Source organism: Myotis nattereri (assembly GCF_964212035.1).
Source record: "Myotis nattereri genome assembly, chromosome: 10".
In the NCBI taxonomy this organism is placed as follows: domain Eukaryota; kingdom Metazoa; phylum Chordata; class Mammalia; order Chiroptera; family Vespertilionidae; genus Myotis; species Myotis nattereri.
Window position 1 is genome coordinate 74187029 of NC_138085.1, and position 27934 is coordinate 74214962.

The following is a 27934-nucleotide window of genomic DNA, read 5'->3' on the forward strand; positions in this document are numbered from 1 at the left end:
TTTTCACAGGACAGTCCTTATTTATGTCTGTTGTCCTGGCTTCCATCCGATTAGTGTGCCTTTTCATAATTCCAAGTTGGATGATAAATTATAATATCCCCCTCGCAATAGCTGATCCTAAATACTATTCTTAATAAGTTTCCTCTATATTTTGTATGAGTAACAGAAAAAATGTGAACAGTTTTAAACTCACTTGAAATAGTTTAATTTGGGAGGGGCGTAATTTAAAATTATACATACGTAGAAATTTCTTTAATTTAAAGGTTAGCCAGCTAATTTTAGGGCTAAAAGTTGAAGACTGTGCTAATTAATTTACACATTCATCAGAGATAACCAGTTTTCCATTCATTTTTATTAGCCAATTTGTTATTAATTATATGTGAGAAGCACTCATTGAAATGGAATATTCAACTAGATAGCTCTGTGTACCTGAAACATGTGCCTCTACGCCAGATGTTAGATCTTAAAATGCTAGCTAGCTTCTTTCACTATTGTAGTGAACTCTAGAGATAAATACCAAAGCATTGTGTGACTATATTTATATAATGTACGTAGTATTCTTCAGTTAGTAAATGAATAAGAGTTGTCACTTTGTTCCTTTGGGTGGGGGCAGTTTGGCTGTGTGTGTGTGTAATTCAGTAGCACTGTATTATCCTCACATTGGATCAGGTGATACAGCCTCTCTTTGAGGATACTAATATTTAATTGGAAAAGGCTGCTTAATTTGGTCATGATACTGGAAGAGAATTTTTAACTCCTTGGTAGGCATTTTCTTAGTTCACACAGGTCAGACTATTGATATTAAAAGCAGTAGTTAACCTTCCTCACTGCTGGGGTAAAGCTGCTTTTGTGTATTTTTAAGACTAGTTTGCCCATAGTGTTCCTGTGAATATGGGGTCTGCTCATTGCACTATAAACTTGTTTTCTGGCATGTGTTTTATAACTGATTTACTAGCACTAGAAAATATGTTCTTTTTGCCTTTAGGAATGGGAAGCATGCCCAATCTGTCCATTCCTCAGCCATTGCCTCCAGTCGCTCCTATAGCAACAGCTTTGTCCCCTGCAACTTCAGGGACCACCCTTCCTCCCTTAATGATGCCTGCTCCCTTGGTGCCTTCTGTTAGCACTTCATCCTTACCAAATGGAACTGCCAGTCTCATTCAGCCTTTATCCATTCCTTATTCTTCTGCAAGTAAGTACTTTATGTCTGATAAATCAGTAGTTCATACGAAGAAAGAAACTGTTCATGTTCCAATAGAGGCAAATTTCTTTCATAATTTGTAATATTGTTTAGTGTGAACCTTTTTCATTTTTTTCTTTTCTTTTCTTTTTAGCATTGCCTCATACGTCATCTTATAGTATGATGATGGGAGGATTTGGTGGTGCTAGTATACAGAAAGCCCAGTCTCTGATTGATTTAGGATCTAGTAGGTATGAATACTTAAGCTTCCAACTTTTTATGTTTTAATAAGGAGTATTTAACAAATGACTATTTTTTAAATCTCTGAACTTATCCAGGTTTTACTTTATAATGGCCAGATGTAAACAATTAAGGTAAATTTACTTATTTATAACTTACATAAAATAATTGTTTTTATTTTTAGAATTATAAATGCCTGTGGTATTTTACCTTTGAAAAAATGTTCCATGTAAACAAAAAATATTTTGCTATGTTTTTAATCAGTCAAATTTTTTGCCCAGAGCTACATATTTTTCCTTTAAAAAAAGTATGCTTTTAAAAAATCTTATAACCATTGTACATTCTTAATTTCTTTCTTGAGCAAATTCTTCTGCTTGAGTATTCTTTAATTTCAGAAAACATTAATGTTCATTCCTCACCCCTTCTATAAATCACAATAATACCCCCTTTTTTTTATAAATTAAAAAGTTTTTCAATTACGCAGACATTCAGTATTATATTAGCTTCAGGGGTATAGCATAGTAGCCAGACATTTATACAATTTATGAAGTGATCCTCCCCACAAAAATCCAACACCCCCCTGACACCATGCATAGTTATTACAATATTATTGACTGTATCCCTATGCTGTACTTTACATTCTTGTGACCATTTCCAAACTGCCATTTTTACTTCTTAATCCCTTCACCTTTTTCACCCAGGCCCCCACCTGGCAACCATTGATTTGTTCTCTGTATCTATAAGTTTCTTTCTTTTTATTTGTTCCTTTATTTTGTTTTTTAAATTCCACATATAAGTGAAATTATATGGTATTTGTCTTTGACTAATACCATCTAGGTCCATCCATGTTGTCACAAATTGTAAGATTTCACTCTTTTTTATGGCCTAGTAATATTCCATTGTATATATTGACCACATTTTCTTTACCCAGTTGTCTCACAATAATGTTCTTTAAAGCAGTGACCCAGAAGAATCTTTGTATCCTAGCTTACTCACTGAATGAATAACCTTTTTTTTTTTCTTAACATCACTGAACCATATAAAAGCTGGGACAGTAAATACCTTTTAAGTTTGTCAGGAGGATTAGAAGTAATATTTGTAAAGGCCCCAGCATATTATGGGGCCTGGTACATTGTAGGTTCTTGATGTATGGTATTTGCTTTCCCAAGAACAAGGATAATTGTTTGAATTTTTTTCAGTATCAAATACAAAAGCAATTACTGTTGTATTACAGAAGATATTCTTACTGTCTGCCTTATAAGGTTGAACTAAATATATTTTATTTAGTAACATAAAATTTTTTAAATAAATTTTGTTATAGCTCAACTTCCTCAACTGCTTCACTCTCAGGGAACTCGCCCAAGATTGGGACCACAGAGTGGGCAGTTCCTCAGCCTTCAAGATTAAAATATCGGCAAAAATTTAATAGTCTTGACAAAAGCATGAGTGGATACCTCTCAGGTAAGTGGCATACAATGCTTAAGAATGTGAGTTAAAGTTTTTTTAAATGGACTTCTATTGAAGAACTTTGAATTTGTACTTTATAGCTCATCTAAAATTTTAACATCAAAAAAATTTGGCAGGCATTGGATATATGCAAATAATGTAAGTTGTATAAAAATTCAAAAATGGATATAACCTGATGGTTTTCTTAAAAAGTTCTTACAATGAAGTTGAACACACAGATGTACATGCAAAAGACTTCACCCTTGAGAAGATCAAACCTCATCCTCCAGAGTAGGGAGTGAATGGAGATGCTCACATGACAAGAGGGAGTGTGTGGGACTTAGCCTCAGTTCCCCGCGAATCCCTGTCCTCATGGGTCTTTCTCTACTTGCCCTTTCTAAAGGCACATGAGCATTGCTTATCCTTTAATGCTCAAAGGTAGCCATAAAACCTGGCCTTAGACCCCCATAGAATATTGAGTGCATGCTAGAACAAACATCCAAACTTTACTAGTTGAAAATAATGAAAGGGATATAAACAGAGGGTAAGAGGCAAATAGACTTCCCACCTTCTGACTTTCCCCTCTCTTCACTCATCAGTGAAGTACAATGTAGGCCAAGCAAAATAAGTGTTTAAAAGTAATAGAGCTTTAAAGTGCTAGGGAACATAGAATGGGATATATTAATACTGATGTGATCAGATAAAATAGCTATAGGAAGGTTTATGTTGGGAATGTACATTTGGGAATCACTAGCCTCTAGGTGCTATTTACAGTCATAGAAATGGATGTGAATACTCAGAAAAGAATGTCCAGGATAAATCTTTGGGGAGTATCAAGATTTACAAGTCATTTAGAAGAGGAAGAGTAGAGACAAAGGAATGATCAGCGGGGAGAGATATGAAAAGGCTAAGGAAGCAGTGCTTCCGGTTGCATTGGTGTGCCAGGAGGCTCCAGACTAGAAGTTGGCCTCTAAGTACTTTCCGTACTGGTGGCTCAGTCCTGCATCCCAGTCACTTGTGTATGGTTATCTTCTGAGCATTTGGCTCCATTAATTCTGATTTTAAATTCTGTGGGGACAGGGACTGTGTTGTTTTGATTACTACTGAATGCTCAGTGCCTGGCACATGGTAAAAATTTTTATGTTGCCGAAACCGGTTTGGCTCAGTGGATAGAGCGTTGGCCTGCGGACTGAAAGGTCCCAGGTTCGATTCCGGTCAAGGGCATGTATCTGGGTTGCGGGCACATCCCCAGTAGAGGGTGTGCAGGAGGCGGCTGATCGATGTTTCTCTCTCATCGATGTTTCTAACTCTCTGTCTCTCTCCCTTCCTCTCTGTAAAAAATCAATAAAATATATTAAAAAAAATTTTTATGTTAAAAGTTCCCAGGATAGCAACAGTGTTATTTTACAGGTACAGCTATTTAGGTTTGTGTGACTTTAAAGAGGCTAAAGAACTTTCTTTTATTTTATTTTTTATGTTTTTCCCACTCAATCAGGTTTTCAAGCTAGAAATGCCCTTCTTCAGTCAAATCTTTCTCAAACTCAGCTAGCTACTATTTGGTAAGTTTGCCCATTAATTGGGATTTTTAACTATACATCCTCTATTATAAGATAATGTTTCTATAAAAGTTTGTGACTCCAAGATGTTCCATAAAAGTAGCTGCTTGAAAGTTAACACAACCTTGAAAGCAAATAAAATTGAGCAAAATGTTATTCATGAGAACTTTGCAATTAATTATTTTATAAGTAAAACTAGTTTGCTTTATATAATGCCTTTTATGGAGAATTAGAAAATATCTCATTTTTAATGTAGAATTAAATGTGATTTGAGTCCTGGCCAGTGTTGCTCAGTGGTTAGAGGGTCAGCCTGCACACCATAGGGTCACAGTTCATTTTCTGGTCAAGGGCACGAATCTGGGTTGCAGGTTCATTCCCCACCCCCAGTGGGGGCACATGCAGGAGGCAACTAATCAATGTGTCTCTCTCATATCGATGTCTCTCTCTCTCTCTCTCTCTCTCTTTCACTCTCTCTGAAGAGCAATGGAAAAAAAATTTCCTCAGGTGTGGATTAACAACAACAAAAAAGTGATTTGCTAGGTGAATTAACCATGAAAAAAGGCAGTCCACGTTTTCAGAAGGAATAAAGGAATAGTTTTCTTTCTATTTAAAAGTTGTTGTTTTTTCTCTCTTTAGTGTTTTGTAATTAAGGGTAAAAATTAACGCACTTTTCTGTATCTCTACGTTTTACTAAAATGTGTTATGATAACTATTTTACTATAATTCTTTTTTTAAAAGATTTTAAAATTGATTTTTAGAGCGAGAGGAAGAGAGAGGGAGAGAGAGAAATATTGATGTGAGAACATCAATCAGCCACCTCCTGCTGCATGTCCCCTATAGGGGATCAAGCCCGCAACCCAGGCATGTGCTCTGACTGGGAATCAAACTGCCAACCTTTCCATGCATGGAACAACGCCCAACCAATTGAACCACTCTGACCAGCACTATCATTATTATTGTTTTAAAAATAAAAAAATTGAATTATTTTGAAAATATTTGATTTCAAACTGAGACTTTATTTCTCACTTGTGAGTTTTCACATTTTCTTTAGGAGTCTGGCTGACATTGATGGGGATGGACAACTAAAAGCTGAAGAGTTTATCCTTGCGATGCACCTCACTGACATGGCCAAAGCTGGACAGCCTTTGCCTCTGACTTTACCTCCTGAGCTGGTCCCTCCGTCTTTTAGGTGAGTGCCCTTCACCCCTTAGGTGAAGAGGGGGTGGTTTTGATCACTTGGCAGACATGAGTACTACTTTGGGATTTCCACTAGTTTAGTGGAGAGTTAAACATTTACACTGACATTTGATTTTGGAATTTAATGAATTACTGAGAAGGAATAGATATTAGAAGTAGTTGTGTTTTCATTGTTAACGATAAGAAAACTGATGACTAAAGAGAATAAATTTACCCAAAAAAACAATTGGCTGAGCCATGATTTGATCAGATCTCTCTGGCTTGACAATCCATATACTGCTGTTCATTATAACTACGGACCATACCGTGTTTTAAATATCTTTAATATAATGTTCTAAATATTAATTTGCTCTGGTCATAGGTAATCTATATAATCTAGTCTAAAAATTCTCCGACTGCATGATGCTTAATTTATTTGTTGTTTGCTTTTCTTAGAGGAGGAAAGCAAATTGATTCCATTAATGGAACTCTGCCTTCATATCAGAAAATACAAGAAGAGGAACCTCAGAAAAAATTACCAGGTAACATTGAGTGTCTAAGTTGTATATTTATCGTGAGTTCTCTTAAATTTTACCATGAAATGCAAATGAATATTCAGAATTTTTATATTTTAAATATTTTATATGCTATACAAGAAACTATTTGATAAATGGGGTGGATTTTGACATCAATGAAATTAAGATTGTCAAAATTAAGAGAGTATGTATGTAGGAGGAAGAGACAATGTGTGTATTTGGCAAGAATGTGTGTATTAGCATCCTACTTAAAGTGTTTCTCCCACTTCAGGAGAAATCATTAGAGCAAATTTTGCAATCAAATCTTGAATTTTTAAAAATAGTTTAAATATTAGTTGAAAAAGTACATATGTAGATATTGAAAAATATTAATAAGTTAATGGCACATGTCAAATAAAATAAATATATAGCCATCCAACTTTGGTTGTCCTTAAAGAAATGTTGAGAAAAAAGTTGAAAAGCATTTTTATTGGCAGAAATAGTTAAAATTATTTCTCTCTTGGGTGGGTTCAAACTTAGAAATCTTTTTTCTAAAAATGAGTATTCTTAGAGCAGAAATAGTTTACTATTTACATTTGGGTTAAAATTATCCTTAGGAGAAGTATCCAAAGAGTAATAGCCAAATGGTTACAAGGCATGTGTATGTTGAAACTGAATTGCGGGTTCAGCAGGCTCTTCACGTGTGAGGATGCTTATAATGTGCCTTATTTAGTTACTTTTGAGGACAAGCGGAAAGCCAACTATGAGCGAGGGAACATGGAACTGGAGAAGCGACGCCAAGCCCTGATGGAGCAGCAACAGAGGGAGGCAGAGCGTAAAGCCCAGAAAGAAAAGGAAGAGTGGGAACGAAAGCAGAGAGAATTGCAAGAACAAGAATGGAAGAAACAACTTGAATTAGAAAAACGGTTGGAGAAGCAGAGGGAATTGGAGAGACAACGGGAGGAAGAAAGGAGAAAAGAGATAGAAAGACGAGAGGTTATTTTTAGGTTATTTTATTTCCTAAGAAAACAATTTCATTTAATAAGTGACTATATTTTCTTCAATTAAAAAAATGGTTGGTTTTATTGTGGCTTATCCTCGTTCATACTTACTTTATACAAATCTGAATCTTGCCTGTGAGGGGTGTTCAGGGCCAATAAATGGTAAGAGAAAGCATGTCTTCAGGTGACATCCCAAAGGAGAACCGATTGCAGAGAAGAGTGAGGAGCTAAGGTTAGTGAGCCAGGGGAAGAAGTCAGTTTGATCAGGTCATCAAATGAACACAAGCTTAGGATCCAGAGTGAAGAGGCCAAGGAATTGGAGAGGCAGAAAGATGAGAGTGGGGTGACAGGTCTAGTGAGGAATCAAGAGGCTGGGCTTGCACAAGTCCTTGGGATAAACAGTGCTGTGTGGGGTTCCTAGGAGGACAGGCTGTGTTTTAAAGGGCTGGGGATGGAGCACCGTAAATTATAAATAATATGAATAGAAGTTGTTTTCTTCCCTGGTACCAGAAAAAGGTGCAGTTATTCCTAGTAACATATTTTTTACGAAATCATCCTTTTGTTTATTAAAAGAAAAGTAACTTCCCTGTGAGTCAATCCATAAATCTGATGGATGAAGTCATTTTTGTGGAAGTTCTTTAATTAAGCCCATTGATAAAATTAGGTCTGCCCAGTCACCCACAGGCACTCAGTTCCTGCCTCACTTTTGTCATCTCATCGGTGTTTGAATGATGCAAAATTGTTTATGGAGAAATTAACTTTAATTCATTATTCTCAGGCAGCAAAACAGGAACTTGAAAGACAACGTCGTTTAGAGTGGGAGAGAATTCGCAGACAGGAGCTCCTCAATCAAAGGAACAGAGAGCAGGAAGAAATTGTGAGGTTAAACTCTAAAAAGAAGAGTCTTCATCTCGAGTTGGAAGCACTGGTATGGATAAAGTTTAAATGAAGTTTATCTGAATGATGCTCGAGTTACCTGTTGAGTAATGTCATTGTTTTAAAAATCCATCTCATGACTACATCATGTTTTAATGCAATTAAACAGTTATAGTTTCCTATGTGCTTTTTAACTGGACAGTATAGTTTCCTAAAAAGGGGTAACTGGCTCAAAGTGCTGAGAATTATGTGTGGTCTCAGTTTAAATGCTGGCAAACTGTGTACTCTTGGGTAAGACATTTCCCTTCTCTGTGCCTTACTTTGCCCTTCTATAAAAGAAAAGAAAGTGGTGCTGGCTCAGTGATGGTCTGTGGAAGGTGGCCTACAAAGGGATAGCCAGGCGGTGGGAGTGGGGAGCCATGGAGCCAGGGCAGTGCTCCCCCTTCCCAGTTCTTCCCCCCTTCACAGTAGGGAAGCTCCACATTTGTCTGTCTTACTTTTAGTGGCATTTTATCTAAGATTTGCTTGGAAAAATGATTCTACTGCTAAAAATAAAAAATGATTAGAAACTGCAGACGTAAGTGATCTATTACAATTCCTTTTAGTTCTGTAAGACTATAGTTATTAGCTAATATTAGCCATTATACTTACTATATTTTACCATCAGATGTCAGAGGGTCAGGTTATTAAAAGACTTTGAAATGCAGAGTGAAAAACTATAAAGGATCTGGGTAAGGCATACTATTCTACTAGATCCTAGAATCACAGAAGTCTGATCTAATGGTGTAGTAAGGTATTGCAAAAATGCATTGTAGCCATGTGGTGGAGCCAAATTTAGATCTTAATTTATTTATTTGGTGGGTGACTTGAAGTAGATTTTTTAAATTATCACAATGTTTTTAGTTATAAAGGTACTATATTAAGCCTTCAAATGTGTAGGAAAGCATACCACAATAACTTTTTTTTATTTTTTTCTTTATTGATTAAGGTATTACATATGTGTCCTTATCCTCCCCATTGAATACCACAATTATTAATCATGCCATAGTACTACAAAACAGGCCTAAAAAACTTCAATTTCTCTATGTAGCTAATTTGATATCTGTCTAAACCAGCCGTGGGCAAACTACGGCCCGCGGGCCGGATCCGGCCCGTTTGAAATGAATAAAACTAAAAAAAAAAAAGACCGTACCCTTTTATGTAATGATGTTTACTTTGAATTTATATTAGTTCACACAAACACTCCATCCATGCTTTTGTTCCGGCCCTCCGGTCCAGTTTAAGAACCCATTGTGGCCCTCGAGTCAAAAAGTTTGCCCACCCCTGGTCTAAACCATCATCTTGACTATATATTTTTCCTTTAAAATATAATGGGAGACTACCCTAAGATTGATGATTTTTTCCTCAAGAACTGGGTAACACACCAAGCAGTAGTATAGATTATTGTGTAGAGTCTGAAAAGATCCAGAACCTATGCTTACACGTGCTGAAGATAACATAAGCTCTAGGATGAACACAGCATGTATATCTTTCGTGTATACTTCTCAAATAGGAAATTTTGATTATTCATGATCTTTTTCCACATCCTGCTGTATTAGTTTGCTAAGGCTGTCATAACAAAATACCACAAACCAGTGGCTTAAACAACAAATTTATTTTCTCACCATTCTGGAGGCTATAGGTCTAAAATGAAGGTATTAGCAGGTTTGGTTTCCTTTGAGGCCTCTCTACTTGCAGATAACCGCCTTCTTACTGAGCCCGCAGATGGTCTTTCCTCTTCTTCTGCATTTCTGGTATCTCTTTTGTGTCCAAATTTTCTCTTCTTATAAGGACACCAATCAGATGGTCTTAGCCCACTCATATGACCTCACTTAACCCTTAATTTCCTCTTTGAAGTCCCTTTCTCCAAATACAGTCACATTCTGAGGTACTGGGGGTTAGGCTATAACATGAATTGGGGTGGACACAGTTCAGCCCATAACACCTCAACCCTCTTCTTAGCTTCCATTGGAAATCTCTGCTCTCTATTTCTTTTCTGCTTCTCAGAAAGAAGGGGGAGAGAAATATTGTTATAGGAAGAGAATTGTAGCCAGAAAGGCCCTCCTGGACATTGATTAGAGGACATTAGATGGCAGCAATGAGGTTAGAAATAAGCTCAAAGAAGGTAATGCTAATGCTGCATGCAAAATTTATTCCTTGTTATTCTTTAAGCTTGTCTCTATTTTAATATTATAAATTAGTGCCTCAATGCTGAACTCAGAAGAAACTTAGTGTGTTATATTTGTACTTTCTCATCCTAATATATGGGCTCTTGCACTCTGAAAATGGTGCATTTCCTGCTAACAGTTCTCTTGAGTCAAAAGATAGAACTCAAATACATACTCCACTTGGTTTTAAACATTTATCTTAGACTGAGTATAAATGACATTTAAAAATTTAAGTAGAATATTTTCCTGATAACATTTTCTATTAGCATTTTATGTTATCTTATATTTGTATGCTCTTCCTGTAGAATGGCAAACATCAGCAGATCTCAGGCAGACTTCAAGATGTCCGACTCAGAAAACAAACTCAGAAGACTGAGCTGGAAGTTCTGGACAAGCAATGTGACCTGGAAATTATGGAAATCAAGCAGCTCCAGCAAGAACTTCAGGTAAGTCCTTTGCTGCTCAGTTGTCCTTCAGCATGAACCGTAATTAATAATTCTTCCTAGTAGAGTGGTTTTGATTTTTGGTATCAAGAACCCCTTCAAGTCTCTGATAGACCACCTTCCCAGAAGGAAGTGAATATACACAATCTTTTGTATAATATCAGGAAGTTCAGTGACCACCTAAAACTCTGGTAGACATCTGGTTAAGGTCTGCTTAATATCTATACATAAATGGACATTTATCATTTTGTGTTTTAAGTTTATATATCTTAAACTAAGATTATTGCTACTACTTTAGGAAGTTTTGACTTAACATTATTCTTTTCAGAATTGTGGAAGAATGTTGACTATGTCCCCCAGGATCTTGGTAATTCTATCCTGTACTTGTGCATTAGGATCTAGTTCAGTTGCCATAGTTTGCAGAATAGGGACTCTGAAAGCATTCTGTATCTCTAGAGTCCTCTTAGCAAATTTCCCTTTCTATATGGACTAGCAGTTAATCAGCTGTTTTTTCACTTTGTCACCATGGATATAGGCAAAGACTCAATAACATTTCCCATCTGATTTAACCCTGCTTCCTTAGTTATCCCAGAGTTACTAGTCCCTCTTTGATATACACTTATTTATTCTGGAGTGTCATGGCCTGCTTACACATACCACGTAGCAGATACCAAAGGCACCTCTTCGCCTGGGCCCACTGCCGTCCATCATTGTGCTGAAAAGTTTAAGGCTCCAGTTGTACCCCATTAACAGTGGCTTTCTTCACACCTTTTAACTTCAGCCAGCCATTCATGAATGGATTTATGTTTAAACATTTGTATTTTTTGTTTGTTTATTTGTTAATCCTCACCTGAGGATATTTTCTCCAATGATTTTCGGAGAAAGTGGAAGGGAGGGGGAGAGACAGAGAGAAGGAAACACATCGATTGTTTGCCCGATTGATTGCCTCTCACGCGCGAGCCTGCAACCAAAGTACGTTGACTGGAGTCGAACCCACAACCCTTCAATCTGAGGGCTGATGTTCTATCTGCTGAACAAAACTTACGGGGGCTAAATAATTGTATTTTCAGTCATGTGTACTCCATTCTAGTTTATTCATAAGTTGTGAGCAGTTTACAGCTACATATTATTCCTATTCTTAGTTTTAAGAGTGATTAAATCATGTTTTGAAGTTTGCAAAAAAAAGTATAGGCATTACAGTTTTAATCAAGCACTACTTTTTCTTTTTATAAGGACTATCAGAATAAGCTTATCTATTTGGTACCTGAGAAGCAATTATTAAATGAAAGAATTAAAAACATACAGCTTGGTAACACACCTGGTAAGTCTCTAAGGTTTGTTTTGCCTTTTATTCTTTTCTGAATGACTGACTATCAGTATATTCTGTTACTTTTTAAGATAGCATTATTCTGTTATAAATAACATTTTTTGTCTGCAGTTAAAAATTTCAGATTAATGTGAAAAATATCACAGATGTTAGAACATTATATTAATAAAAATAAGTAATAATTGTGGTATGTCTTCCTATCTTGATAAGATTTTTATTTACATATTTCAAATATTAATCAAATAAAATGCCAGAGTACAATTAAACAAGATCTAGGTTTGGCTCTAACACAAGACTACATTTTGGCCATATTCCTGCATGAATTGTAAAGAACTGTTTTGTAGGAGATGTTTACTAAATTTAAAGCAAATTGTTGAGCAATGTAGACAATATGAGCCCATTAAAATCCTTTGGAAATAAATATTGATTATACACATATCTAAATGTAAATGCCTAAGAGGGGAATAAGCTGGGAGTTGAGATAAAGGGGAGTTTTTTTTACTCTTTAATGTAAAAGAGTAAAGTGCCTTTCTGAAAGTGTTTTATTTTACACTAGCCTTTAAAAATATTTTATAGTTTTATACTAGATGTTTATACTTTAAAAATATAATAAAGTTTAAATATGTATGTAAATAGATAGTAAGATTGCTATTTTAATTTATTGTAATGTAATCTGCATTATATATTTCTTTTTTAAAAAAATACATTTTTATTGATTTCAGAGAGGAAGGAAGAGGGAGAGAGAGATAGAAACATCCATGATGAGAGAGAATCATGGATCGGCTGCCTCCTGCAAGTCCTCCACTGGGGATCGAGCCCACAACCCGGGCATGTGCCCTTGACTAGAATCAAACCTGGGACCTTTCAGTTCCCAGGCTGACGCTCTATCCACTGAGCCAAACAGGCTAGGGTTGCATTATATATTTCTATCTAATTTCTCCATCCCTGCCTGACTCTGTAAGAAAGGTTATCTAAAAGGAAGCCCTCTGTTCTTACTTCCTTGGGAACATTACTAAATAATCCAGTTTGTAATATTAATTGAGTCCTTGCTATGAATATTCCCCTGTTCTTGGAAGCACGAAGAATATATCGAAAGCTACTTTGACAGTAGCTGCTGTTAATTGAGTATTTACTGTGGGCCAGACTCTATACTAATGGCTTTATATCCATCACCTCATAAATGAGATCAGAGATATGATGCTCATTGTATAGAAAGAGAGCCTGAGGATCAGGTTAGTGAAAAGCCTTACCCCAAGTGGAGCACCACTTCAAGTCCTATATTGTTTGAGTACAGAACCACTCCTTACACATTTCTATATGAAGAGCTTCCCAGGATCTGATTTGAAAGGGGGTAATGACCACTGAGTTTTTATCTCTTCAGCTGATCCACATTATACATGTACATTCTTTGTCTTTCTCTAGTTAGACCAATTTGACCAGACAGCAAATGCCAATTACTTGTAAAGACATAGGAATTTCTACCAAATGTAAACTGTCTGATTCTGTATTTCAGATTTAGGAATGAGTCTACTTCATAAAAAATCATTAGAAAAGGAAGAATTATGCCAAAGACTTAGAGAACAGTTAGATGCACTGGAAAAAGAAACTGCATCTAAGCTATCAGAAATGGATTCATTTAATAGTCAACTAAAGGTATTTATTATATTCTATTACATTCATTTTTAGTTAGCTGCCTTCTTACCTTCCTTATTTTGATCTAATAGAATGAATATGTGAAATTATTTTTATAGATAGTACATTTTCATAATTTATTTTATAATTTGAGCTGTACTAGAATTGCAAGATTGTTTTACATGTTCTTTGTAGATGTAAACATTGTGTCATGTAACTAACCATCATTTACTATAGTTTTCAGTTTTTGATGACTGTTTTTATTGGGCATTTGCACATTTTAAGAATAATTGCCTTTGTCAGTATCAAAGAATGGATCTCAGCCAGCATGATCTTGGGCAAAATTCTAAAATCGGGAATATGGAAAATTTATAATAGTCCTGGTAGAAGCTCTTCTAACACACTAAATTCTTTTCTTGTTTCTTTGTTACAATTTAATTTACTTAACCTTTTGAAATAATATAATAATCAGTGAAATCTAAAGCATACTCTGGCACTATAAACTTTGCATGAAAATAAGTTCATGATTCATTATTTGCTGCAGTGCAGAGCAGAAGTCCAAATTATATATTATATGCCTATCATTCTGTGAAGAATTAGTTGTATACTAAAACTATTCCTATGAAAGAAGATATGAAAAGCTAAAAACCAGAATGATGGCACATCATTCAAATGTGGGAGTTATTCCTTTCTAACTGAGCATAAAGTTTTCAGAGCATAAAGTATTACATAGCTTTTCAGGCAGCTATGTGACTTTTATCTTGCTGACTATTTAGAATAACATGACACAAACTCTAGAATAAACAAATAGAGAAAAGAGGTGATGTGGGTTCAGTTAAGGAAGAGAAATTTGAGGTGCGTATTATAATACATTTCACACAAGTATATATTTAGAAAAAAAATTTAACCAAATAATTTGTCATTGATGTACAGACAAGCCAGCCAAGTTAACTTCCCTACATTATTTTTTTAATCTGTACATAGTTTAATTGGCTTTTTATCTGCCTTATCTTGCAGTGTGGGAGTATGGATGACTCTGTTCTTCAGTGCCTTTTGTCTCTGCTCAGCTGTCTCAACAACCTCTTCCTCTTACTTAAGGTTATTTTCTAATATCTAGCTCCCTTGCTTTGAGTTACTTTACTGTTTTCTTTTTTTTTTTTAACTAGACTATTTTTTGCATTTATCTGAATATCTTTGTTTGAAATAACATATACTATATAGACCCTTTTTCTTCCTGCTTGCTTGAATATCCTTCTGCTATCTAACTGCCTGTTTGAGTCTAATGCCAGAAATCAGTATGATTGCCTTTCTCATAAAGAGCCCAGACACTTGGAAATATCACCGGGTTCCCTTACATCATCCTTGTGAGCTGGGTTAGCTGATTGGATGATCACTGATTGAATTGAAAGGAAAGCTAAAAGAGTGTGAGATTAAGTCATTTACCCATATCACTGTTTAAAATAAAACTTTTACTTTCTGAAATTTAGGACTAGGTTATATCATACATATAATGGGTTGCTGCTTTCTAATACCACTTTATGGAACGATTTTAACCTATAATGCAGGGGCAGCTTTAGTTACATCTGGTTACCAGGCTTCATGTTTAGACATGCTTGCACTTAAGATAAAAATGTTTAAATCACATGTATAAATAAAGAGCTCACTTTGTCATATATAGCATATGGGTATTTAAAATACTCAATGAATTCCTGTTTTAATATACAGCATGTCCTCAAATAATGTTTTATTCAATGTCGTTTTGTTATAACATTGATGAGATACCATAGAAACTTAACTCTTGTTTATAACAATTAGCCTATGGTAAAATTGGTTTTTCTATACATTGTTTCACTTAAAAGTTGAAGAACCTATTGATGATGTTAAGTGAGGACTTACTGTAGTTTAAAAGAAAGGTGCTTCAACTGTACCATGTGCTAACCATAGTAGATTTTGACTGCATTCAACCTGGGACTAAAATGGATGGCTGTAGGCAGTAGTTTGCATATGCACAGCAAAGACAGGGATGTGATAAATAGAGCTCATTTGTTACCTAAGCAAAAAAGGGCAAATTGGAATGACAGCATCAGCTTTTCCTTTGTGGTTATAGCAAAATGGCCAGATTATCTGATTTGTAGAACTTTTCTACAAATTACACAAAAATTTAAACTTAAATATCTTTGTAAAATGGGTTTGATGACTTGTGGATTATCATTCTTTCACATAACATTTGATTCTCCACAGGCCAGCAGATTATTCTTACCTCTTGTTTTGCTTTTTTCGTTCTGCTTCCTGCCTTCTAGCCTTTCACTGCTTATTCAAACTTTCACTGGGGGCAATTAGAAAACTCAAAGGGGATGAGACCTATACTGTCAGAGTGGTCAGGAGACTGGCCGTGGTGTCACAGAAAGCAAGAATAGAGTCCCTCTGTAATCGTCATGGTGAAGTGATACAGAGCAATCAGTTAACATAGTAATGAAACAGACCCATGGAATTGTCAACAAGGAGACCTTTGAAGACCTTTCTGAAAGTGCCATTTCAGTTGAGTGACTAGCAGAAGCAGGATTGCGACAGATCAGGAGTGGGAGTTGAGGAAGGGTTGAGTGTGAGCAACTTTTAAGAGGAGAGTGAACAGAGCATGAGGTCAAAGGAAAATTTTGGTCTTTGGAAGAAAGACTTGAAGGATAAAGGGTACAAAGTTTGGTTATGTAAGATGAGTAAGTTCTGGGATCTAATGTACAGCAGGGTGACTGTAGTTAACAATACTGTTTTGTTTCATTGAAATTTCCTAAGAGGATAGATCTTAAAGTTCTTAACACTGAGGAGAGAGAAAGAACTATGTATGTGAGGAGATTGCTATTTTAATGAGATTGATTGTGGTGATCATTTCACAGTGTATAAAATATATAAATTTTTGTCGGTTATACCTCAGTAAAGCTGGGGGAGAAAAAAGAAAAATTAGGACCAGCCTTGGAGGTTTTATCAGCTTTCTGTGAGGCATATGGCTACATAGTAAAGGGATAAGACAAAAGGATGGACATGGTGGTTAGGCAACCATATCCAACTCAGTGTCTTAATGATGATTGACTAATTTCATTGTCAAATTACCAGCACCTAGTGCATGGAAGATTGTGGGTGGCAATAAGTACATGTTGGCCGAAACCGGTTTGGCTCAGCGGATAGAGCGTCGGCCTGCGGACTGAAAGGTCCCAGGTTCGATTCTGGTCAAGGGCATGTACCTTGGTTGCGGGCACATCCCCAGTGGGGAGTGTGCAGGAGGCAGCTGGTCGATGTTTCTCTCTCATCGATGTTTCTAACGCTCTATCTCTCTTCTTTCCTCTCTGTAAAAAACTCAATAAAATGTATTTTTTAAAAAAAAGTACATGTTGAATGAATGAATGGTTTTAAATGTTCTCAGTCAGAAATATGCAGCATTTAGGGTTACTGTGTAGAGTTTATGAGAAAAAAAGCACAATGAAATTAGTCAAAAAACAGCAGAGAACCATATACTAGTATTTCACATTTTAGGAACACTTCTGACTCCATGTAATTTATTCTTTTAAGTAAAGGCTATTTTTTAAATGCAAAAGGAATGGAGGAAGAAAGACAGATTTGAAGGAGATGATAATGAGAGAGGAAGGACCCAGCCAGAGTAGTTCAGTGGTTGAGCATTGACCCATGAACCAGAAGGTCAAAGTTCAATTCCCGGTCAGGGCACATACGCGGGTTGCAGACTCAATTCCCCAGAAGGGCGTGCAGGAGGCAGCCAATCAATGATTCTCTTTCATCATTGATGTTTCTATCTCTCTCTTCCTTTCTTTCTGAAATCAATAAAAATATATGTTTTTATAGAAAGGAAGGGAGGAAGGAGGAAAGAGAGAGATTGAGTGACATTGAATATATAAAATGGCAGTTGATAGAGTAAAGTCCCTAGGGAAGCAGGTTAAGATAATCCAGAATTTAAAGGATTAAATAAAAAGAATACTTCCAGTATAACACATGGGGGATACAGTTTAACAAAAGGAAGATAAACGATCCAAACAAAAAATGGGCAAAGGACCTAAGTAGACACTTTTCAAAAGAGGGCATACAGAAGGCCGAGAGACATATGAAAGAAAACATGCTAAAAGTCACTAATCATCCAAGAGATGCAAATCAAAACAACAATGAGGTACCATCTCACACCTGTCAGAATGGCTATCATCAACAAACGACAAGTGCTGGCGAGGATGTGGAGAAAAAGGAACCCTTGTGCACTGCTGGTGGGAATGCAGACTGGTGCAGCCACTGTGGAAGACAGTATGAGTTTCCTCAAAAAACTAAAAATGAAACTCCCATTTGACCCAGTGACCCCACTTCTAGGACTATATCCCAAGAAACCAGAAACACCAATCAGAAAGGATATATGCACCCCTATGTTCATAGCAGCACAATTTTCAATAGCTAAGATTTGGAAACAGCCTAAGTGCCCATCAGCAGATGAGTGTATTTAAAAACTATGGTACTTCTACACAATGGAATACTATGCCGCTATAAAAAAGAAGGAACTTTTACCATTTGCAAAAGCATGGATGGAACTGGAGAGCATTATGCTAAGTGAAATAAGCCAGTTGGAGAAAGATAAATATCACATGATCTCACTCTTATGTGGGATATAATGATCAACATAATTTGATGAACAAGAATAGATCCAGAGACAAATGGCAGGAGTGGGAGGGGAGGTTAGAGAGCAACCAAAGGACTTGTATGTATGCATATTAGCATAACCAATGGACACACACAACACTGGGGCGGTGGGAGCTTGCCCGGGGTGGGAATGGCTGGGTGTGGGGGAGTCAAGCCGGCAAAAAGGAGACATATGTAAACCTTGAGACAATAAATAAAATAAAAGAGAAGTACAAATCAAATAAAAAATCACATGGGAAAAAAGATGGGTGTGAAGTTAGATTTGTTGGTGGAGAATAGGAAGTTGACAGCTTCAAGACTTAAAATTAGAAGTAAGTTGGGCTATTATAAGGAATCTTCCTGGGTAATTGAGAACATGGAGTAACTCAAACTAGACTAAAAGAAGATGGGTGCAGATGCAGGAAGTTTTATTGATTTTGAAATGGAAAGAAGAGGGAGTTGTAGTCTGATGGTTTAATGAGGCAAGCTTACTAGCTGGTCTTGCAGAGAATGGATGGAAGGAAGATTAGGAAGTTTCAGGGCAGAGAAGTAGACACCTCTGGAGTGGAGGGTGCAAGCTTAGTAGAGAAAAACAGTAGGTGTGCTGAGCAATGTTGACTGCCTGTTTGAAGTTGGTGATCGTGAATTTAAATTGAAAACAGCATGTCTGATTGTATCATTTTTCTCCACCAATTTCAGCTGCTTGGGTGTAAGCCCTGAGAAGGCTGATGAAATAAGTTCTTAGGTTTATGCAGGTTTGAGGTTTGTTTTTTTGTTTTGTTTTTAAATATATTTTATTGATTTTTTACAGAGAGGAAGGGAGAGAGAGAGTTAGAAACATCGATCAGCTGCCTCCTGCACATCTCCTACTGGGGATGTGCCCGCAACCCAGGTACATGCCCTTGACCGGAATCGAACCTGGGACCTTTCAGTCCGCAGGCCGACGCTCTATCCACTGAGCCAAACCGGTTTCGGCGCGGTTTGAGGTTTTAATAGAAATGGCCAAAGAGGAAGGGACAGGGGTGTTACAACCCTGTGACACAATAATTATTATAAAGAGCTCTGAAATATGGACTTGACACGAATGGATGTGAGGAGAAGTAGAGGTGCTGATGAAAAAAAGAGAGCATGATGGATGGGGTCAACAGAATGGAGGTCTAACTGAGTTTGGAAAACTGTTGAAATGGTGTACCAGATATAAGAAAAGCTCAAAGAATAAGAAGTTGTTTGAAGAATGGGATATTTGATCAATGGTAGTTCTGTTTCTGATGTTGACAAGATGTAGGTTATAATGTGAATAATGGATTAGATGGAGTAAACGATCATTGTTGAGGAGATCAACCTGAGAGTTGAGGTTTTGATTTGGTCATCTATGTGGATGTCAAAGACTTGAAGAATGGTAAAGATGAGTCATTGTGGATCAGTGACCAGGTGATCAATACCTAACAATAAGAAGAAAGGGAGAGTGGTATTGCTAGATGGTACAAGCCTCACAAAAATATAGTTTGTAAGAGTTAGGAGAAATAATATTCTGTAAGTGACAACAAAGAGCAAGGAAAAATACTAAAGTCACCACCTGGCCCTAATTTTATGGACTACGTGATAATCAACTGAGAAAGAACTAGAAGAAAGGCATTATCCTAAGGGATCAGCCAGAAAGGCAAGGAGGTAAGGGACTTTCCATTCAGAGAAATGTGGCTTGTGGGAGTGTCCTGACCACTAAGAGGAAGTTCTAGGGCATTGAAGGGGTCTGAGGAGAGGAAGGTTGGGGGATTGGGTCAGATCAAGGGGAAAGCAGCATTAAAAGCAGAGAATTCAGGTAGTAAATAAAGAATGACAAGGTTAGTTGGCAGGTGAGATGGAATTGGTCCCAATGGTCTTGAAAGAAGACAGACACTTAGTTCTAGCTCTATGACCCTTCGGGATAGTAGAGCATCTGGTCACTCCTTTAAGCTACTTATGGTGAAATATGAGTAACATTAAAAGTATCTTTAAAGCCCTAGCCAGTTTTGCGCAGTGGATAGAGCGATGGCCTGCAAACTGAAAGGTCCCGGGTTCAATTCCGGTTAAGGGCACGTACCTCAGTTGCAGGCTCCCGGGCATGTGAGAGTCAACCAATCGATATGTTTCTCTCATGTCCATGTTTCTCTCTGTCTCTCCCTCTCCCTTCAACTCTCTCTTAAAATCAATGGAAAAAAATATCCTTTGGTGAGGAAAATAAATCTATATATATAGAAGCCTAAGTGACTGATCAACCAGTTGCTATGACACACAATGACCACCGGGGGCAGACGGTCAATGCAAGAGCTGCCCCCTGGTGGTCAGTGCACTCCTACAGTGGGAGTGCCACTCAGCTGACCGATGGGTGTTAGACGCAGGGCTCACAGCTGGCCACTGCAGCCCAAGACCGCAGTGGAGCAGCAGTGAGCCCGTCAAGCAGTGGTGGTGGCAGGTGCTGCGGGGCCTGGATGAACAGGAGCAGCAGGCAGGAGTGGCAGGTGGTGTTGGACTGCCAGTTTCCGGCCCGATCCCCGCAGGCTATGCTAAGGGCCCACCCCACCAGTGCACGAATCCGTACACCAGGCCTCAAATAAATAAATAAATAAATAAATAAATAAATAAAGTATCTTAAGAAATTGTTTTATTGGATTCTGTAATAGACATATAGAAGATCAGTGATAATTTTTACTCCTTTGCTCAAATCACACTAAGACATATAGCAAAGCCAAAAGATGAGACATTTGATAGGCCATTATTCCATTAAGGAAATTCACACAATATTGTATCTTTAGCAATGAGGAACAATGAGAAAAGTACTGGCCTAGGAATCTAAAGAAATTAGTTCTGGTCTCATCCATGTCATTTGCTAGTTGTGTAACTATTTGTCATTTAATCTCCAAACTTTGCTTTCTTTTTCTATAAAAGTAAGCTGACAATATCGGCTCTTCCTTCTTTGCAGAGTCTTATGAGGATTCAGTGAGAGCACATATATGTGCTGTCCACATACTTTGTTGTTCTTACTAGGAAAGGGACTATCATGAATCTTCAAAATATCTTTAGTGTGTTGTAAAGTCACCACTGTTGACTTCGGATAATGATTGGGGGGTACTTTTCCTTAGAGGGAAAGACCTGTCAGTAGAATCTTTAGTGGGTTAGGTTCTTCTTAACCTGTGCTCCCAAGGTTTTGGAGTAAAAGCAAGGTGAGATTTTAATTTATACAGGTGACAGTAGGTTAACTAATTTGGAGATCAGGAATAGTAGTCCTTTGGATTTTGAGTAAAAACTTAAATAAGCTATGTACTAAATATACTCGATTAGACTACTGTGTAAAAAATTGACTGAATGAAATTCCTCTTAAGATGTTATAACAAGCACATTGTCTTAAGAAGTTTTAATGCATTGCTTTTATATTAAAAATGAATTATCAAATCAGATTCTGTGTTCCTTAGAAATGAATTAATACAAAAGTAGATGATTTTTAACAGGTGTTTGTCCTCAGTGGCTACATGGCTTAAGTATATATTGTATTCAGTTATGTTTTTAATCATTTAGATGTTTTTAAACTGTTAATATTTTTACTTTAGTTTATCTTGCTTTAAGATTTTTGTCTTTTAATGAAAATGACTCACTATATAAAAAATATTTAAATCAGTGGCCTAATTGACTTATTTTCTTTTCTCCTTAGGAACTGAGAAAAAGCTACAATACACAGCAGTTAGCTCTTGAACAGCTTCATAAGATCAAACATAACAAGTTAAAGGAAATAGAAAGAAAAAGGTCAGAGCTAATACAAAAAAAGAAACAAGAAGATGAGGCTGTAAGGTAATATAGCTGATAAAGTTATTATACTACTAGAGGCCAAGAGCATGAGATTCACGCACTGGAGCGGGGGGAGTGGGGGGGGGGCACGTTCCTCAGCCTGGCCTGCGCCCTCTCACAGTCCAGGAGCCCTCAGGGGATGTCCAGCTGATGGCTTAGGCCCGCTCCCCGGACATCCTTAGTGCTGCCGCAGAGGCGGGAGAGGCTCCTGCCACTGCCACTGTGGCGAGCCATGAGCCCGTGAGCCCGGCTCCTGCGTTGAGCGTCTGCTCCCTCGTGGTCAGTGCGCATCATAGTGACCAGTCGTTCCACCGTTCAGTTGATTTGCATATTAACCTTTTATTATTTAAGAAGATATTAATCTAAGAATTCTAATTTTGTTACCTATACCTCTAGTTTGACTATAAATATTGAAGGGGAATAAAGGATAAATAAAAGGATTGTCCTAAGATACTAGTTAAATTCTAAATTTTAGAAATTCAGTTCTTCTTTTAGGAACTGAATTTAAAGTAACCAATTTTATGTTTCATTAGTGAAAAATATGGGCTTTGGAATCAGACCTGAAAGATGAAGAAAAAAAAAAATACTTAGTTTTTTAGAGTGATAAGACTGAGTGTAGAATTTCATGTTGTGCAGTTCCCTTTGTACCACTGAGATTTATCAGTTGCCTCCATTTATAGCAAAGAAAAGTAGGACAGTGTGGTGTCTGAAACATAGAACCCTTCACTTAGAGCAGTGATTTTCAGCTTTTCATCTCATGGCACATATAAACTAAATACTAAAATTCTGCAGCACACCAAAAAATATTTTTTGCCCATCTGACAAAAAAAAAAATAGATATAGCATAGATATAGCTACTCATATCTCTTTGCTATAACAAATATATAATTACCGTATAAGAGTACTGGAGGCCCAGTGCAAGAAATTCATGCACAGGTGGGGTCCCTAGGCCTGGCCGGCAATCAGGGCCTATCAGGGCGCCTTGCCTAGTCCCGATCGGGGCCAGGCCGACCCGGGCCTGCAGGATGGGGGCAGGGACTGCGGGAGGTTGGCTGTGGGAGCTCACTGACCACCAGGGGGCAGCTCCTGTGTTGAACGTCTGCCCCCTGGTGGTCAGTGCACATCATAGTGGCTGGTGGACTGGTCATTTCAGTCGTAATGGTCTCTTAGGCTTTTGTAGATATAGATACTTAAGTATATATTATCTTACATCTAAATAGATGTAATATTTCTTCAGTTTGTCAAGAGCACGATCTATTTTATTTTTATTTTGTTTTTAAAAAGTTAGGACATTGTGCAAACTCTTTGTCTTTTATGTGAAGGAAAGCAAAGCAAGGAAAAGAAAACTTATGGAGAGAAAATCTTAGAAAGGAGGAAGAAGAAAAACAAAAGCGGCTCCAGGAAGAAAAGACCCAAGAAAAAGTTCAAGAAGAGGAAAAGAAAACTGAGGAGAAACGATGTAAGGATGCGGATAAAAATAAGATTTGATTTTTCGGAGACAGAGCAACAAAAGAATAAAGAAAGATTCTGATGAAAGGCAAAAAGAAAATTAAAACAGATAATTATCTTAGAATCAGAAAAAAAGTTCTTTTCTAAATTAAACTTGGATGAGAACTGTGTAGACTTATTTAAACAAACTGAGGGTAGCCCAGCAGGTATGTCTCAGTTGTTTAAGCGTCGACCCATGAACCTGGAGGTTGCAGTTCGATTCCTGATCAGGGCACATGCCTGGGTTTCGGGATTGATCCCCAGAAGGTGGTTACAAGAGGTAGCCAATAAGTGATTCTCTGTCATCATTGATGTTTCTATTTCTCCCTCTCCCTTTCGCTCTGAAATCAATTAAAAATATATTAAAGAAAAAAAAGACAGTGTAGAAATCTTAAAACAACATTGAGAAAAAAAGGTAAGTCATCACTATAAACAGACCATGATGTGGTTTTCGTAATCTAAGTAAACAGTTTCAAATATTTTTTTCTGCTAGTGTAACTAAACTGTTTATATATTTTTTTTATTTCTTTATTGATTTCAGAGAGAAAGGGAGAAGGGGGGAGAGAGAGAGAGAAACATCAATGATGAGAATCATTGATTTGCTGCCTCCAGCAGGTCCTCTACTGAGGATTGAACCTGCAACCCAGGTATGTGCCCTTGGCCGGAATCAAACCTGGGACTCTTCAGTCTGCAGGCCAACGCTCTATCCACTGAGCCAAATCAGCTAGGCCTAAACTGTTTGTTTTAATGAAACAATAAAATTTTAAGTCTTTGCACATTAAAATTTTTTAGAACATTACTTTGTTTTTTATATACCATTCCTAAAATATTTTTTATTATTATATCTCTTTTGAATGTATAGATCATTAAATCCTTGGTAATACAATGTGTTGAAAGTTTTATAAGCTAAAACATTTATTCTACAAATGACAAAAGTAAAATATCTTAATTTTATCAAGTCTAGTGTATTTGTGAGCCCTTCTGTGGTTTTTCTTTTAGAACCATACTGTAAATATATAGATCTTCCTTTAGTCAACCCTGGTTACTTGCTAATCTTCTCATCTGTGACCTCCCTTTTTGTGCTCTTTTTCCCTATTATATTCTGACGTCACAGATCAAACTAATAAGGCACTTGCTGCTTCCACTTTGCATGGCTCAGCCACCAACACTCCCTTAGATCCCTGCGCATGGTACACCTGCAAGTTATCTCTTTGTTTTACTGCAGGGGTCCTCAAACTTTTTAAACAGGGGGCCAGTTCACTGTCCCTCAGACCGTTGGAGGGCCGGACTATAGTTAAAAAAAAACTATGAACAAATTCCTATGCACACAGCAGCGGCAAAAATACCCGGCGGGCCGGATAAATGTTTTCGGCGGGCTGCATGTGGCCCCGGGCCGTAGTTTGAGGACCCCTGTTTTACTGCCTCCAACTTTACTTAAGATGAACATCCTTGTTTGCTTTTATAGTGATTCTAAGACTATTCAAGATATTTAAATCCTAACAAGACTATACAAATGGATTTTCATCATACAGTTTGATTCTCAGTTTTCTCTTTTTTCTTTTACGTGTTCTTGAGTCATAGCAAAATGTATACATGAAAGTAGCAAATAATGACAATTGTCTTCTCTTTAGGTGAGCCAGCTAGTGAATTGGTGAATTATAGAGCTTTATATCACTTTGAAGCAAGGAGCCATGATGAGATGAGTTTTAATTCTGGGGATATAATACAGGTAGGAACAAAGTCTTTTTATCTCATGAACTGAATACAACGTAATATCTTTTTTATCTGCAGTTTCACTTTCTGTGATTTCAGTTACCCTTAGTCAATCACAGTCTGAAAATATTAAATAGAAAATTCCAGAAATAAAACAATTCATAAGTTTTAAATAGCATGCCATTCTGAGCAGCATGATGACATCGTGTTCTGTCTCGGGTGGGATGTGAATCATCAGTGTCCAGCATATCTGTGCTGCATACACTGCCCACCCCTTAGCCACTTAGTAGACATCTCGGCTATCAGCTTGACTGAAGTAGTGTCACAGTGGTTGTGTTCAAAGTCTGCATCCCTTTCCACTGTAAAAGTGTGGCTTTCTAACCACTGTTAACCCTTCTTTTCATTTCCACAGGTTGATGAAAAAACCACAGGAGAACCTGGTTGGCTTTATGGTAGTTTCCAAGGAAAGTTTGGCTGGTTTCCATGCAACTATGTAGAAAAAATGCCATCAAGTGAAAAATCTGTGTCTCCTAAAAAGGCCATACTTCCTCCCACAGTATCTTTATCTGCTACCTCAACTTCTGAGTAAGTTTTTTTTGTTTTGTTTTGTTTTTAAACATATTTTTATTGATTTCAGAAAGGAAGGGAGAGGGGAAGAGAGAGAAACATCAATGATGACAGAATCATTGATTGGCTGCCTCATGCATGCCCCTTACTTGGGCTCAAGCCCTCAACCTGGGCATGTGCCCTTGACTGGGATCGAACCCGGGACCCTTCAGCCCATAGGCAGACACTCTATCCACTGAGCCAAACCAGCTAGGGCTCTGAGTAAGTTTTCAGCTAACAGTGGAGTTTATATAGCTCTGCAAATGAATGAATGCCCAATATGTATTTATGTCAGCTTGTGACTTAATTGTTTTATCATCAGTGCTGGACTCTTCAAGAGTACCTCCTGTTCTAATGTTAATACTGAAACTTGGTAATTTAAACATAGGTCATTAGTTTGTTCATGAATCTTTTTTCCACAAATTGTGTTTAAACATTATCCTATATCCTATATAATAAAGAGGTAATATGCAAATTGACCATCACACCCTCGCACAAGATGGCCGCCCCTATGTGGTCACAAGATGTCCACCACAAGATGGCCGGCAGGGGAGGGCAGTTGTAGGGGACTGGGCCTGCAGGGGAGGGCAGTTGAGGGTGACTGGGCCTGCAGGGGAGGGCAGTTGGGGACGACCATACCGACAGGGGAGGGCAGTTGGGGGTGATCAGGCTGGCAGGGGAGCAGTTAGGCATCGATCAGGCTGGCAGGGGAGTGGTTAGGGCAGCCGTGGGCAAACTACGGCCCGCGGGCCAGATATCCAGCCCGTTTGAAATGAATAAAACTAAAAAAAAAAAAAAAAAAAAAAAAAAAAAGACCGTACCCTTTTATGTAATGATGTTTACTTTGAATTTATATTAGTTCACACAAACACTCCATCCATGCTTTTGTTCTGGCCCTCTGGTCCAGTTTAAGAACCCATTGTGGCCCTCGAGTCATAAAGTTTGCCCACCCCCGGGGTTAGGGGGTGATCAGGCTGGCAGACAGAAGCAGTTAGGGGCAATCAGGCAGGCAGGCAGGCGAGCGGTTGGGAGCCAGCAGTCTCAGATTGTGAGAGGGATGTCCCAGATTGGAGAGGGTGCAGGCTGGGCTGAGGGACACCCCCCCCCCCCCCCGCACAAATTTCGTGCACCGGGCCTCTAGTATATTATATTACAAATTGATACATTGGTAGTGCTTTATTAGATTCTAAACAATTAAGTATACTTATAAAAGTTTTATATTTACAGATCACTTTCTTCAAATCAGCCAGCATCAGTGACTGATTATCAAAATGTATCTTTTTCAAACCTAACTGTTAATACATCATGGCAGAAAAAGTCAGCTTTTACTCGCACTGTGTCCCCTGGATCTGTGTCCCCTATTCATGGACAGGTATGGATCTTTAATATTTTTTGCTTTATTTTTTGGCATTGCTCCTGATTCATATAAAATAGAATGAAGATTTTTTTGTACAAAGGCATCATTTACTAGTTTAACCAGAGTTTGTAGCACTTAGTTTTGTTCTTATTATTCACATGTGATATGAAGAAATTATTATTACTTAGAGATTTTTCAACAATTCATTCTCATGGTATCAAGCTATTAGCAGCTAAGACTTCTAACCTCAAAATACCATTTTTACAAATCAGATTATAGTGTTCACAATTTTAGTTATTTTAAGAAGAGATTTGGACTTGGGTTTGTTTTTTTTGTTTTTTTGTCTTTTAAGTCATTTGTGTGGGAACTGTGTTACGTATATTTAGCCTCTAACTTAGATGTAACTATTGCAAGCATTGTTAATTAACATTATTTTTAAAAATTGCAGACTTCGTCAGAATAGAGTCCTAGAGATTTCACCTTCACTCAAAAAAATGTTTATTGTGTGACTGTAGGTTCCAGGCATTTTATTATGTGCTAGAAATTTAATGGAAAAAATCCTTGCCATTAAAAAGTCATAATCTAATGAAACAGACATATAAATAAATAACTGTAAAGGTTTTAATTATGAGGAACTGCAAAGGTTTTAATTATGTCAGCACCGTTCAGAAATCAGAGAAAATAATGTTT

General features: G+C 37.3%; 1 protein-coding gene across 1 annotated transcript in view; it reads left to right on the plus strand.

Moving 5' to 3' along the window:
• Positions 1-27934, plus strand: part of ITSN2 (intersectin 2) — a 103830-nt gene that overhangs the window by 29289 nt on the left and 46607 nt on the right. Inside the window, exons 6-23 of the mRNA XM_081100613.1 lie at positions 986-1192; positions 1335-1431; positions 1519-1554; positions 2742-2881; positions 4362-4425; positions 5474-5611; positions 6055-6140; positions 6847-7109; positions 7893-8042; positions 10503-10643; positions 11874-11961; positions 13481-13620; positions 14617-14697; positions 21947-22083; positions 23403-23539; positions 25200-25297; positions 25694-25866; positions 27115-27259. Of these exons, the coding sequence (XP_080956739.1) occupies positions 986-1192; positions 1335-1431; positions 1519-1554; positions 2742-2881; positions 4362-4425; positions 5474-5611; positions 6055-6140; positions 6847-7109; positions 7893-8042; positions 10503-10643; positions 11874-11961; positions 13481-13620; positions 14617-14697; positions 21947-22083; positions 23403-23539; positions 25200-25297; positions 25694-25866; positions 27115-27259 (2321 nt within the window). The remainder of the gene's footprint in view (positions 1-985; positions 1193-1334; positions 1432-1518; positions 1555-2741; positions 2882-4361; positions 4426-5473; positions 5612-6054; positions 6141-6846; positions 7110-7892; positions 8043-10502; positions 10644-11873; positions 11962-13480; positions 13621-14616; positions 14698-21946; positions 22084-23402; positions 23540-25199; positions 25298-25693; positions 25867-27114; positions 27260-27934) is intronic.